We start from the raw sequence: 14,547 nt of genomic DNA on the forward strand, positions 1-14,547 counted from the left end.
TCTGCGTCCCTGTTCAGCATGGAAGAAGCCAGAGCGGTCTGCGTCCCTATTCCCTATTGGCAATTTGGGTGACCTCATCAGAGGATGGTGTGATAAGAATAGGAGGTAGGAATTGGCTAGGCAGTTAGGGTAAAAATACCCCAAAGAAAAGTAGCTAGTTTCTTGGCTAAAAGTCAGAAATGTCCTTGGGTCTCTTAGCAACATACTCTGTTCCAAAGGCCCGAAATGTGAAAATTTGGGAGCTGTTTTCTGATCCCTAAAAGATTTTAGGGTTACCTCTACAGAGGGGGGAATGTTAGAGTAGCAAAGGCCCCATTATAAAAGGAGGGAGCAAGGGAGCGAGGGGGGAGGGAGGGAGGGAGGGAGGGAAGGAAGGAAGGAAGGAAGGAAGGAAGGAGTACACAAAGTTGTCAGAAAAAAGTGATGGGGAGATATGGGAGGTGTTGGAGGCGAGGGAGTGAGTGTGGATTTGATCATTTGATCAAAACACCTTATATGCATGAAATTCTCAATAAAGTTTAAAAAAAAACAGTAAAAAAGTATATATATATATATATGAACTTAGATCTAATAATTCTACATAATATCTTTATATAATAACAAAAATGAGATACCATGTGTATTCCCAGTGTAAGGGACATATTAAATTGCCATGTCCATTCAAATGAATATTATGTAGTCCTTAAGAAAGCAAGTTAGATTATTTTATTGACACAGAAAGATGTCTATGATATACTGCTATGTGGGGGAAATTAGCACCCAAATTAATGCTTGTTTTATGTTAAATCACATAACATACATACATTTTAAACACACATACACACACGGGAAACTGCCACATGGTATTACCGGGCCAATTTCCAATAATAATCATGTATTATGAGCAAAAAAGTATTTTTATTAAGACGAATTTGTTCCATGGAATCTTTGTCTTGCCATGAAATTGAACATTTTTGGTAAGAAATCAAAGATAACTCCTTTATGCTTCATCCTTTTTGTTTTCTCGTTTTGAAAGAGGATCTCTCAGGTAAGTTGAATTAGTATCAGTCTTCTTGCAGGGCTTTGTGGAAACCTAAAAGGCAGAATCATTTACAGTGTGTGAAGGTTGGAGAAGGGAATCCTTCTGTGCTTTCTTAGACCTTTTGCTTTAAGAAATTAAAGAACCAACTATCTTTCTGCTCTTTACGTAGCCAGATTTCTGTCTGGTTTATGAATCCAAGGGTTCAAAATAGCTCCGAATAGGTATCTTCTTTGCTGAGCTCTTCTGTTTTTCCTCTAGTCAGCTATAGGAAAGTCATTTATCAGTCAGTCCTACTTGTACTTGTTCCTTGAAGCCCTTTTCTTCTGTGCTCACAATTGAGGCATTCTTGGTGCTAGAGTGGGGACATGCCAGTGGGCACTGTTCTTCCACAGTTCTCTCATTTGCTGCTTTTTTTCTTATTAAAGTGTTTACCAAGAATTTGTGCAGTCAAATGTCAGCAGTCAGTGGGCCTCTCCTACAGTGGTTGGAAGACAGATTGGAGCAAAACCAGCAGCATTTGCAGGAGTTGCAACAAGAAAAGGAAAAGCTTATGGAAGAGCTTTCTTCCTTAGAATAAAGGAAGAGGAAAGAAATGTGGTAAGCTTTTTTTTTTTCAGTGTGGATACTAAACATGGTCCAAAACTACATGCAACTGTTACATGACAGACAATACAGCCTTTTTACATCTCAATAAATAACTTTCTTGTAATAAACACAAGATGTTTTCCTCAAATTTCACTAGAGTTTATTGAATCCTCCTACTTATAACTGATCTAAAATAAAACATATGAAATTATTTAAATACAATATGAAAGTTACTTTGTAAAGGCTGTGGGAGTCACATTAGCAAGGAATATCTGGGAATAAAATAGCTGATGAGTATGTTTTAAATTTTTTAAATATCTATTCTTTTTTTTTTTTCCTTTTTGAAACAAGAGTCTCAGAATGTTGTCCTGTCTGTCCTGGAACTCACTATGTAGACCATGCTGACCTCAAACTCATAGAGATCCACCTGCTTCTACCTCCCGAGTGCTGGGATTAAAGCCTGTGCCACTATGTCTGGCATTAAATGTTTATTCTAAATGAAAATGTCCAGCATAAAGTTTTAAAACTTTGAAGTATTTATTTTTGTTTTCAGATATATCCATCCTATATAATAAGATGAAGGAAAAAGCACTTTGTGTTTAACTTATAGTTGTGATGCTTTGGCTGGGCAAGTAAATCATAAGTACTGTAGGGTTATTGGAAGAATATACAAGTGACTCATCAGCACTTGCCTGTATTCATTGCTGTCCCTGAGAAACATGTCTTGTGATTTCCTTCTTGATCTCTAAAATATGTAAAATATGTACCTAAATTTGAACCTGTGTGAGTGCCCATTTTAGCAAGCAAACAAGTTCTACCATATTTGACTTTGAAGCAAATTCCTACTGAGCAGATTCTAACAATTCAATTACAATATAAACATGATTTTCTAGAAACATTAGGATTTAATTTGATATAAAAATCATGCTTTAAGGGACTAGAGAGATGGCTCAGCGGTTAAGAACATTGGTTGTTCTTGCAGAAGACCCGGGTTCAAATCCCAGCACCCACGTGGCAGCTAACAATTATCCGTAACTCCAGTCCCAGGGGATCCAACAGCCTCTTCTGACCTGTGTGGGCATTGTACGACACAGGTGCACTTATCTACATGCAGGCAATACATGCATACATATAAAATTTAAAAAAAAATCATGTTTCAAAAAGTTTGACTATGGGGCTGAAAAAATGACTCAGTGGTTAAGAGCAAAGTTTTGGCTCCCAGAAACCACATGGTAGCTAACAACTGAAACTCCAGGTCCAGAGAATCCAGTGCTCTATTCTGGCCTCCACAGGCATTGCACACATAAAATAAAAATAAATATATAAGCTCACCTTTAATCCTAACATTCAGGAGGCAGAGGCAGAGGCAGGCGGATCTCTGTGAGTTCAAGGCCAGCCTGGTCTACATAGCGAGTTCCAAGGCCACCTGGGACTACAGGGAGACCCTGTCTCAAAAAGACCAAAAAAAAAAAAAATCCAAGGATACCCTTGGTCGTGAAATGTCATTGGTTAAAATAATGTTAAAAGTCAGAGAAATGGGAGGCTAGAGAGATGGCTCAGCAGTTAAGAACACTGGTTGTTCTTTCAGAAGACCCGGGTTCAAATCCCAACACCCACATAGCAGCTAAGAAGTGTACGTAACTCCAGTCCCAGGGGATCCAGCAGCCTCTTCTGACCTCCAGGGGCATTGCACAACACGGGTGCACTTACCTACATGCAGGCAATACACACATACACATAAAATAATAAAATAAAAATAATAAATGAAATTTTTAAAAATATATTTAAAAAAATATTTTTTAAAAAGTCAGGAAAATGAAAAATCAGGGAAATGTGCTAAGGTGGTCAATACATCAGCTAGTAGACATACTCTAACCTTCCATCCCTTCAAAGAGTAATTACTATAACAGTGTTCTGCAAGAGTTCAGAAAGCCAAGATTTATTTCTGTTACACACTTAAATTGGATCCAAAAACGAATTCTGTTATATAAAACTACTCAGAATATATGGAATGTTGATGCTATATTTTCTCTAATTCTCCACCACCATAATTCTCTTATTTTTTTTCTTATAGGGCAGATGAAAATACCCAGCATACAACTTATTATTATGCTAAGTCAATTTTGAAGAAGATAAAGTTGGAGGTCTCGCATTACATAACTTCAAAACTTACAAAGCTACAGTACTCATGATAGTATATTTTCAGAAGGGTAGACATATAGATCAATGAAGCAGAAATAATTTTTTTTCTTATTTTTTTTCTTATAGGGCAGATGAAAATACCCAGCATACAACTTATTATTATGCTAAGTCAATTTTGAAGAAGATAAAGTTGGAGGTCTCGCATTACATAACTTCAAAACTTAAAAAGCTACAGTACTCATGATAGTATATTTTCAGAAGGGTAGACATATAGATCAATGGAGCAGAAAAGAGAATCCAGAAATAAGTCCACAATAGCGTGCTCAATGAATTTTGAAGTACAAAAGTGATTCAGTGAAGAAAGGACTATCCTTTCAACAATTTATGTTGAAGCCATTAAAACCCCACAGGCCAACAGAAGAAGATAAATTCTAAAGCACCTCAACTAAATCTTATGCCTTCTATAAAAGTACCTCAAAATGTATCATGGATTTAAATGTAAGCTAGGAAACTTTTTTAAAAAAATCTTGTGAGAAAAATCTTCAGAAGACAAGTTCTTAGAGTTCAATTAAAAAACACAGTGCACCAGAAAAAAAAGTAGATATAGTGGACTTCATCAAAGTTAATTTTTCACTCTGTAAAAAATTAAAAAGAATAGTCAAAAGAAGGCTCAACTTTTAGTAGTACTTGCTGTTCTTCCAGAGGACCTGAGTTTAGTTCCCAACATTCGCAAACACCTGTAACTCCAGTTGTAGGAGATCCATTGCTGTCTTGTGGCCTCTGCAGGCACTACACTCATATGCACAAACCCACACACAGACATACACACATATACACATCATAATTAGAAATAAAATCTTTTGAAAAATTAAGAGGAAAAACAAGAAATTATTTGTAAGCCATATAGAATCTGATCACTATGGAAAGCACAATATGCTCAAAACTCAAAAATTTTAAAAATCCAATCAGAAAATGAGAAAAAATGTGAGTAGACATTTTCATCAGAGAAGATTTATAGATGGCAGGTAATCATGTGAAAATATGTTGAACTTCATAAGTCTTCAGGGAATACGAATTAAAATGACAGTAGGATGCAATATATACCTATCAGGATGACTAGAAAAAAATAGTGAAAATGCCAAATGCTGTTGAGGATGTCAAGTATATGGGTGACAGGAATGTAAAATAAAATATAAATGCTCTGTAGAAGAATTTGTAAAGTTAAACACATATACCATATGACCCAGCAGTTGTACTGTATTGTCACAAAAACTTGTACAAAATTTTATATAGCAGCTTTATTTGTGATAGCCCCAAATTGGAAACAACACAGATGTTCTGCAAGGGTAAATGGTTAAACAAGCCATTCCCACCATGGAATTGTACTCTGCAATGGAAAGGAACAGACCTCTAATAAATGAGCCTTGGGAAATATTAGGTGAATGAAAAAAAGCTAGTCTCAAAAGGTTCCTTGCTGAAATATCAGAATCATGGAGAATAGCAGATTAATGGTTTCTATGAGTAGGGACTGGATAATGTATAGCATAGCTATAAATATAGCAGGATGACACAAGAGTTCCTTTGAGCTGATGGAATAGTTTTGTATCTTGAATCTTTTGTTTAGTACATGAATATTCCTGTACTAACAGGTTTATATACACAAAAATGCATGTAAAATTTGTTGGACATGAATAAAGTCTGTAGTCTTCTTAGCAGTAATATACTATTGCCATAATGTTGATTATGTAGTTCTACAGTTGTAGAAGAGCTTACAACTGGGGGAAACTGCGTAAAGGGTACATGGGATTTTGTACTATTTTTACAATTTCTAGTAAGTCTATAATTATTAAAAAATAAAATATATAAGTTTTAAATAAGAACTAGGAAGTATGGTTCCATTTTATGAAATAGTAAAAGAGTAATGAATGAACCAGGTATAGTGGCACATGCCTGTAATCCCAGACCTCAGGAAGCTGAGGCAGGAGAAGTGCCACCAATTCAGACCCACTTGGACTGTATAGCTCCTGGTCAGCTGGACTACAGTGTAAAACCTTGTCTCAGAAAAGAAAAGAGGGAGTGGAGGTATGTTACTTACTTTTCTGTTGCTGTGATAGAAACACTGACCAATTTATAGAAGTAAGAGTTTATTTGAGCTTACAGTTCCGGGGGAATTATAGTCCATCTTGGTGGGGAGGCATGGTGGCAGAGGTGGCTGGAGGGGGAGCTGAAGCTAAGCTCTCACATCTTCAAGTGGGTGCAGGAAGCAAGAAAGTGACTGGAGATCCGGCAAGGCTTAAGAACTCTGTTAAGCCCACCTCCAGCATAGCTACACCTTCTAAGACTTCCCAAAACAGTGCCACCAACGGGACAAAATGTCCAAATACTTGGAGCCTATGGGGGATATTCTCATTCAAACCACTACAGGAGGGAAGTGATAAAAAGCAAATCTGAGAGGAATTAAAAACTTGAGTGTTTTGGGGCTGGAGAGATGGATCAATGGTTAAGAACACTGTTCTTGCAGAAGACCTGGGTTTGAATCCCAGCACCCACATGGCAGCTAACAACTGTCTGTAACTCCAGTTCCAGGAGACGCAACGGCCTCTTCTGTCCTCCGTGGGCATTGCACAACACAGGTGCACTCACCTACGTGCAGGCAATACACGCATACACATAAAATAATAAAATATTTTTAAAAATACTTGAGTGTTTTTTACAGGCCAACTATGAATACAAGTCTATTTTCATGAATAAAATAAGATTAATGATCATAAAGGTTAGTTTTACATTGGTGTTCACACCTTAAACATGATCATTATAAGGAACAGTAATATGAATGAGATTATACATGATTTTTTCCCCAGTTATACCACTCTGACTTACTTTTACACAATACGGCATTCCAACACACAGCTCCCTTTTTTTCGGTTATTTGAGGCTGTCTCCCTTTATCCCCCTGCTTTCTTGGAACTCACTATATCGACCAGGCTCACCTCGAACTCAGAGATCCGCCTGCCTCTGCCTCCCAATTGCTGGAATTGAAGGCGTGCACCACCATACCTGGCTTTTTAAAACTTTTTGAGATAGAGCTTCACTCTATACCCCAGGCTGACCTCAATCTATGGAGCAGTCCTCCTGCTCTACCTCCTGAGTGCTAGGGTTACAGGCATGCCTTACCATGCCCAGCTGCTTCCTTATTTTTCATACCTGGAACTCTGCATTTTGACTTGTCTATATCATGGTTTTGAAGCCACTCTTGTCAAAGTTACCAGTGACCTCCACATAGTCAAACTAATAGGCCTTTCCTGTCATTAATGAACCTCCAGCTTGTCACAGTTGGCTGTCCTTCTAAATTTACCACTTTTGGCTTCTGCTATCTTATTTTGTATTATTATTTCCCATTCTCTGTCCCTTCTAAAATTCATTCATAAATCTTTATGCAGTTAGAGAGAAATCTCTTACACCTCTGAACTCCAGATTTGGATTTCCAGCTGCCTATTAACATATTTCCACTTGGCATTCTTATTTCCATAAGGAATTTAATAATTCTAGATCTGGTTAACACACAGTTTTAGATCTAACCTATATTCTCTTGTAGTGTTTCTTATCTCAATGAAGGGGGCATCAATTCATCCAAACCAGAATCCAAACAGACACCTTTAATATCTGTCACCTTATAAACTGTTTGCATTGAGATAGAGTTATAGCAACATGAAACTGTAACCTGATAATTAGTTACAATTTGTAGAGTAGCCATAGGAGAAAAAGAATAGGCAGATAGATTGTCATAGTGCCTGGTAGCTAAGATTGCTACATGAAGAGTTCCTAGCCTTGTAGCAGCAGGGCAGGAACCAGATCTAGTGAAAGTTGTCATGTGTCAGTATCTTCAGGGTGAAGAGGGAGACAACAGTCTCATATTAAATGGTTGAGCAAGTAAGTGTGTTGAAGAAAATTGGAATTAGGTTTTTCGTGCCTGAGACATTTACAATTATGTTAAAAGGGGTGCTGGAGAGATGGCTCAGCAGTTAAGAGCACTGACTGTTCTTGCAGAGGACCTGGATTCAATTCCCAGCACCCACATGGCAGCTAACTCCATCCATAACTCCAGTTCCAGGGAATCTGATGCCCTCTTCTGACCTCCACAGGCACTGCATGACACAGGTGCACTTACATACATGCAGGCAATACAGTCATACACATAATTTTTTTAAGTCAAATATATAAAAAGGAGGAAGTATAAAATGATCCCCATGGTGTTAGATGGAAACAGAAAGCTGATATGCTCGCTTTCAAAGAAAAATATATGTGTGTGTGTATCTGTCAAGAGAGTGATGAGTGTCTGTATACCTCTAGTTGTCACATCTGTCCACTAAAAGGAACTAGAAGTGGCATCCCACTAGCTAATGAGCACATCTACCACCAAGATACTGGTTTTCAAATACTATTCCCTGAACACAGCTCCAGCCCCATTATTCTCCAGCAGGGGGAGGGAAACCAGAGGCCTTATCCAAAAAGCCCAGCCACACTGAGGAAGGAGATGGGCAGTTCTATCTTCAAAATAATCCCATGCCACTCACAAACCTCAAATCCTTTCAGAGGTTTTGATGAGGCTATGATTCCTCTCATGGACAGGTCAGCAATGGAGAGAAAACTCATTTTCACTCTATGAGAAGACTCAGAGGGCAGTGGCCTAGTGCTATCCTAAGGGAACCTGTTGTCAAAACACTGATCTACTTTGGGAATGTGAGAATGACCACAAGTTCAGGAGGCTCAACTCAGTAAAGTTATGCGGTAAAGTGCATAGCAAAAGGTAGCTTCTTCCTTTGCACCAGAAGTAGACCTCAACCGTGACTCACTCCAGTTTGATAGTTCTGGGCTGTAGGTTAATGGATGGAACGGCCTCTGGAGCCATCTCTCTGCTGTAGAATCTGAGAACTCGGAAGCTGGAGGAGTCTACTTGAAATCCACAGAGGCATCCTTTCAGCAGGGTGATTAGTACTTCGAAGGTCGTAAAAGTACAAAAACAGCCTCTGCCTGTACAAATCTGGTGTTGTGCTTACATTTCCTGGGTCACAGTTCATCAGGGAGCCCAAGGTAGGAGCTCAGGGCAGGAAACTAGAGGCAGGAGCTGGAGCACAGGCCATGGAGGAACACTGCTTACTGGGCTTGCTCCCCTGGCCCCTGCTCAGCCTGCTTTCTTATACAATACAGGCCCACCTGCCCAGGGGTGGCACCACCCACAGTGGGGCTGGGCCCTCTCACATCCCTCAACAATCAAGAAGATGCCCCACAGACGTGGCCACAGGACAGCACAATGGAGGAAATTCCACAGCTGAGGCTTCCTAAACTCAGGTGTGTCAAGTTGACACTAAAGCTATCTAGCACACCATTTATCCAGCCCCACATATGGGTTTCTTCATTGGATGTAATCCTAAAATTTTTACATGGTGCATTGGCTTCATAATTATTATTTTAAATAGAACCTTACTATTCTATCTGGTGGCAGTATCATAATTTGTTCAATCATTCATTTAAACAAATAAAAGTGAACCCTGAGAAGGGCATTTGATTTCTAGAGTTCCCACTTTATAACATTCTAAATGTCCAGTTTTTATTTTTCATACAATGTATTTTAATCATATTTAGATCCTGTCCCTATCTGCACCTCCCCTTACTACTCTCCACCCAATAAGTCAATTTGTGTCCCCAGATGCCTTTTGGTGTGGATTCATAATCCACTGGAACTGATCAACCTATCAACCTACCAATAGTCTCACATTTAAACAAGACTGACTTTCCATCTCCCATTGGTCACCGGTTGCTAATACTTCCTTAGATAGACTTGGGGTTTCTTACCCACTTTCCTATGTCTATGCTGGATTTTGTTTGGTTCTAGCTTAAATGGGGCTTGTGCATGCTGTCACCACTGCTGTGAGTTCATACAAGTAACTGACCAGCTGTCTGGAAAACTCTATTTCCTTGTGATCCTCCATTACCTCTGGCTCTTACAATCTTTCTGCTCACTCTTCCACAGTGATCCTTGTGCCTTGGGATGCAAGAGTTTGATATAGGTGTCCTATTCAGAGGTAAGCACTCTGTGGCTTCTTTTTCTCTGAACATTGGCCAGTTCTGAGTTTCTGTGTCAATCACCATCTGCTGCATAAGGAATATTCTTTGGTTAAAGTTGAGGGATGCATTAACACTGCAAAGCTTTGAGGCGTGAGCAGATCCAGGCTAAATGTTCAGCTTTTAACAAAAAGTATGAGATATGCAAGGAACTAAGAATATGCATCTCACCGAAAATGACAGAAGAAGCAGAGAAGAAGAAATGAACAGATACTGTGATTTGAATGTACATGCTCCCCGTAGGTTCATGTGCTTGCACATTTGGTCTCCAGGTGGTAGTGTTGTTTATGAAGGCTGTGAAACCTTTAGGAGACTGGAAGAAGTGGGTCACTGGAGGATGTGGCTTGAGGTTTTATAGCCCAGCCCCACTTCCTGTCTGTTCTCTACTCTCTGACTGTTGGTGCAATGTGATCAACTACATCACATTCTTGCTATAGCTCTTTCTTGCCATGATAGACTGTACCCTTTTCCTAAGCCAGGAGCCAAAATAATCTTTTTTCTTTAAGTTTCTTCTGCCAGGTATTTTGTCAAAGCAATGAGAACAATAACTTTCACACTGTCCCAGACAAACAGGTCTTGAATTTGTCAGAAAATAATTCAAACCAACAGTTTTAAATATGCTTAAAGAGCAATAGAAAACCGTAGATAAGGAACTAAACACAGGAGTTGTGAATGTAGCTCAGTGGTAGAGCATTTGCCTAACATGTGCAAAGCTCTGAATCTGATTACCACACTGAAAAAATAGTAAGAACCAAAGACAAAGTTTTTAAAAGGACGAAAGGAGACATTTTGGAGCTGAAAAGTAAGTTTATTTGAGAAACTCAACAGCAGAGTTAAGTAGTGAGAAGTCCTACTGAATTTGAAGGAACAGTGTTAGTATTATATTGCTGTGTCAAAATATCTGATAAAATCACTTTAATAGAGAAAGATTTATTTTGGCTCATGGTTTCAGAGATTCTAGTTGCTTAGATTCATTGCATTTAGACCTATGGTAATGGGAGGAAACTCATGGTAGAGTACAGGTGCTCACCTCATGGTGACCAGGAAGAGAAGAAAGGCAGGAAAGTGCCAGAGACTAAATATACCCTTCAAGAGCCCCATTTCTTGACCTACTTCCTCCAACTACAGTTCACTTTCTAAAATTGTTACCACTTGTCAATATCCAATTAAGTCATGAATTTATGCAAGTATTAATCTACACATGATTAATCACCCTTGTGACCCAATTGCCATCATGATACAAACACTTTCCAAAGGTTCCCCCTCTGAACACCACTGCAATGAGGCCCAAGCCTTCAACATAAGAGCTTTTCAGAGTCATTTAAAATCCAAACCATGACAATCAGTCATATGCATTTAAGAATATGAAAGAAAGAAAAAAATGAATGGAAATGAATACAGTCTCAGAGACCTCTGGAATGCTGTAAAGCATAGCAACATACACATAATGGGAATTCCAGGTAGGAGAAGAAGAAAGTGATGGCTGAAAACTTACTAAATTTTATAAAAGTTATGAATATACGCATTCAAGAAACACAAAGAAAATTAAAGTACCAATGGGATAAATACAAAAGGGTCTGCATCTAAACACATCATATTCAAAATGCCTAACCACAATGAAAGAATCTTGAAAGTGGCAAGAAAGAAAACATGTCACATACAAAGGACCCTCAATAAAACAGATGAATCTTCATCAGAATGTGTAGAGGACAGAATACAATTGAATGATATATTTAAGGCGTTGGGGGAAAGGTATCAATGAAGAATTCTGTATCTAGGAAAACTGTTCTTCCAAAGTGAAGATTAGAAGACACTCCTAGAAAGATTAGAGATCCGGATGCCGTAGTGTACACTAGTAGTCCCAGCTACTTGAGAGGCTGAAGCAGGAGGATTGCCTGAATTCAGGAATTCATGGCTATGACAATCAGATGTCCATACTAAGTTTGTGGCACTTTTATTCTCCTACTTAGAAAACAGCTGCACAAAGACATAATTATAAAGTGTGTTTATGGACATACTCTGAAAAATATGTAATTTATATGACAATAACAGCCCCCAAATAGGAAGTGAAACAAAGGTGTATTAGAACAAAATTGTTCAATATTTTTGAACTTAGATCGAAATTAAAACTAAATGAGGGGATGAAAAGATGGTTTACTGGTTCAGAGGGCTAACTGTGCAAGAATGAAGACCAGAGTTCAGATCCCAATACTCATGTAACAAGATGGGAATGGTCCCACATATACCTGTAACACTGACACTGAAGGAGGCAGAATAAGGAGACTTGCTGGGGCTTGCTGGCTGCCAGCCTAGCTTCAGGGTCAGTGACAGATCCTGTCTCAAAGGACTAAGAAAGAAATGATGGAGCAGGACACCTGGAATCCTCCTCTGACCCTCCCACATGTGCATACACTACACTACACACACAAACACACACACACAAATAAATAAAGAAATAATACAAAAATCAAATGATTTAAAATTGTTAATTATAAGCTCTAGGGAAAAAATAATTATTTTGAAAGAAACAGGAATTTAAGTGATACAGTACAAAATACCTATATAACACAAAAGAAGGCCGTAAGGAAGGAAGTAAGAGCAGCAAGATATAGAAAATGGAGTAAACCAAGAGCATAGACCAAAATGACAGAAATAAATCCTAACTTATTGGTGACAACGTTGACTAGAAATTAGCGTAGTCAAAAGGAAAAGATTGTTAAAATTACCTAAAAAGCAAGAGCCAACCCTATGCTGTTCATTGTACAGATACTTTATAGCCAAATATTCTGTGAGTAAAAGGATGGAAAAAGACATATAATGCAAACAATAACCATATGAGTTGGAATGGACAAACTAATATTAGACACAATGTACATTTTTGAAAAGTAGCAATAATGAGGAGCATTGCATAAAGTTCAAATGGCTAGTTGTCAGGAAGATATAACAATTATAAACATATGTACCTAACAACAGAACGCAAAGTTTATGAAGTAAAAAACAAATAGCAAACAAAAAAACTGAATCAGAGGAGCAGGCAATTCAACAATAGCTACTCTAGACTTCAAAATCCTACTTTTAATGTTTTATTTTTTAGTTTATGTGTATGAGTGTATTGTACCCATGTTATAGAATGCCTGCGGAGGTCAAAAGAAGGCATCAGATTCCCCTGGAACTAAAGTTACAGACAGTTATTAGCTGCTATGTGGGTGCTGGGGATCGAACCCGAGTCCTCTGCAAGAGCAGCCAGTGCTCTTAACCCCTGAGCTATCTCCCCAGTCCCTCAAAGTCCTACTTTTAATAATATACAGGATCAACTAGAAGGTCAGCAAGGAAGCAGAAGAATTGAACCTAATAGACAACTTATAAGATGGTCTTACAGCAGAATACACATTCTACTCAAATGGATATGGAACACTGGCTAGGTTAGATCATGTATTTGGCCATAAAACATGCTCAGTCAATTTAAAAGATTAAAATCATTCTCTGAGCACAACAGAAGAAAGTTAGAAATAAATAAGGAAATTTACAAAGTTCAAAAAATTTTCAAAGTTAAACAGTATATTAAAATTTTTTAAATTTATGAGTATTTTGTCTGCATGTAAGTACATCCATGTTGTTCAATGCTTGTGGAGGCCAGAAGAGGGTGTCAGATTCCCTGGAACTGGAGTTAAGGATGGTTGTTAGCACCATGTGGGTGCTGGGAACTGAACCTAGGTCTGCAAGAACAGTCAATGTTCTTAATCGCCCAGCCCAAACAATGTTCTTAATTACCCATTGAGTCAAAGAAAGATCACAAGAGGAAATTATAAAATATTTTGAGATAAATTAAAATGAACACATACTATTTTAAACTTGTGAAATGTAGCATAAGTGATGTTCAGGTGAAAATTTATAACTGGAAACATAATTAAAAAGAGAAAATATTTGAAATCAATAATCAAGTTTCTTAAGGAACTGGAAAAAGATCAAACTTATCTCAAAGTTAGAAGACAGAAGGTTATAATAAGGATTAGCGTGATTAAAAAATGATACAGAAAACATAAAAATGACAGGGAAAAATCAGTAAGCCCAAAAGTTCATTCTCTGAAAACATCCACAAAATTGGCTATCTTTAAGCCATTCTAACCCTTTTTAAAAAAGAGTCAAATTTCTAAAATTGGGAATAAAATGGTAAACAAAGCCATCAAGTTTGCAAAAAAGAAAAGGGTCATTAAAGAAAAATATGAATTACCAGATCTCTCTAGATAATATGCTGGATGAAATAAATCTTTAGAAAACCACAAACCACTGAAATTTACTATAAGAAATAAAAAATCTAAATAAGACCTGTAAGAAGTAAAAATTTTAAAATTTTACTCACCATGGAAAGCCCAGGATCACACAGTTTCATTATAAATGTTGCCAAATACTTGATTTAATATCAGTCCTTCACAAACGCTTCCAAATCAGGAACATAAACAACATTCTAGTCTACTCATCTCATCAGTAGTTACTTGGACACCAAAACCAAAGAGAATATAAGAAAACCAAAGTCCAATATTTTTTATGAATGTAGATGCAAAAGTTTTCGATAAACTACTAGAAAACTTAATTCGGCAGAGTATAAGACAGTTGTACCCCAAGATCAAGGAGAAATTTTTTCTAAGTATGTGGAGTTAGTTCAACATATAAATAAC

The 14,547-nt window shown here is 37.7% G+C and overlaps 1 protein-coding gene across 3 annotated transcripts in view; it reads left to right on the forward strand.

The window, feature by feature from the left end:
* Nucleotides 1-5,467, forward strand: part of Brcc3 (BRCA1/BRCA2-containing complex subunit 3) — a 30,081-nt gene extending 24,614 nt beyond the window's left edge. For all 3 annotated transcript variants that reach the window (XM_008842046.2, XM_008842047.2, XM_029567768.1), the window contains 2 exons: nt 1,447-1,618; nt 3,681-5,467. In XM_008842046.2, the coding sequence (XP_008840268.1) occupies nt 1,447-1,598 (152 nt within the window). In that variant the 3' untranslated portion in view covers nt 1,599-1,618; nt 3,681-5,467. The remainder of the gene's footprint in view (nt 1-1,446; nt 1,619-3,680) is intronic.
* Nucleotides 5,468-14,547: the final 9,080 nt, after the last annotated feature.

The sequence above is a fragment of the Nannospalax galili genome, unplaced genomic scaffold (assembly GCF_000622305.1).
Source record: "Nannospalax galili isolate Female #2095 unplaced genomic scaffold, S.galili_v1.0 scaffold880, whole genome shotgun sequence".
NCBI lineage: Eukaryota > Metazoa > Chordata > Mammalia > Rodentia > Spalacidae > Nannospalax > Nannospalax galili.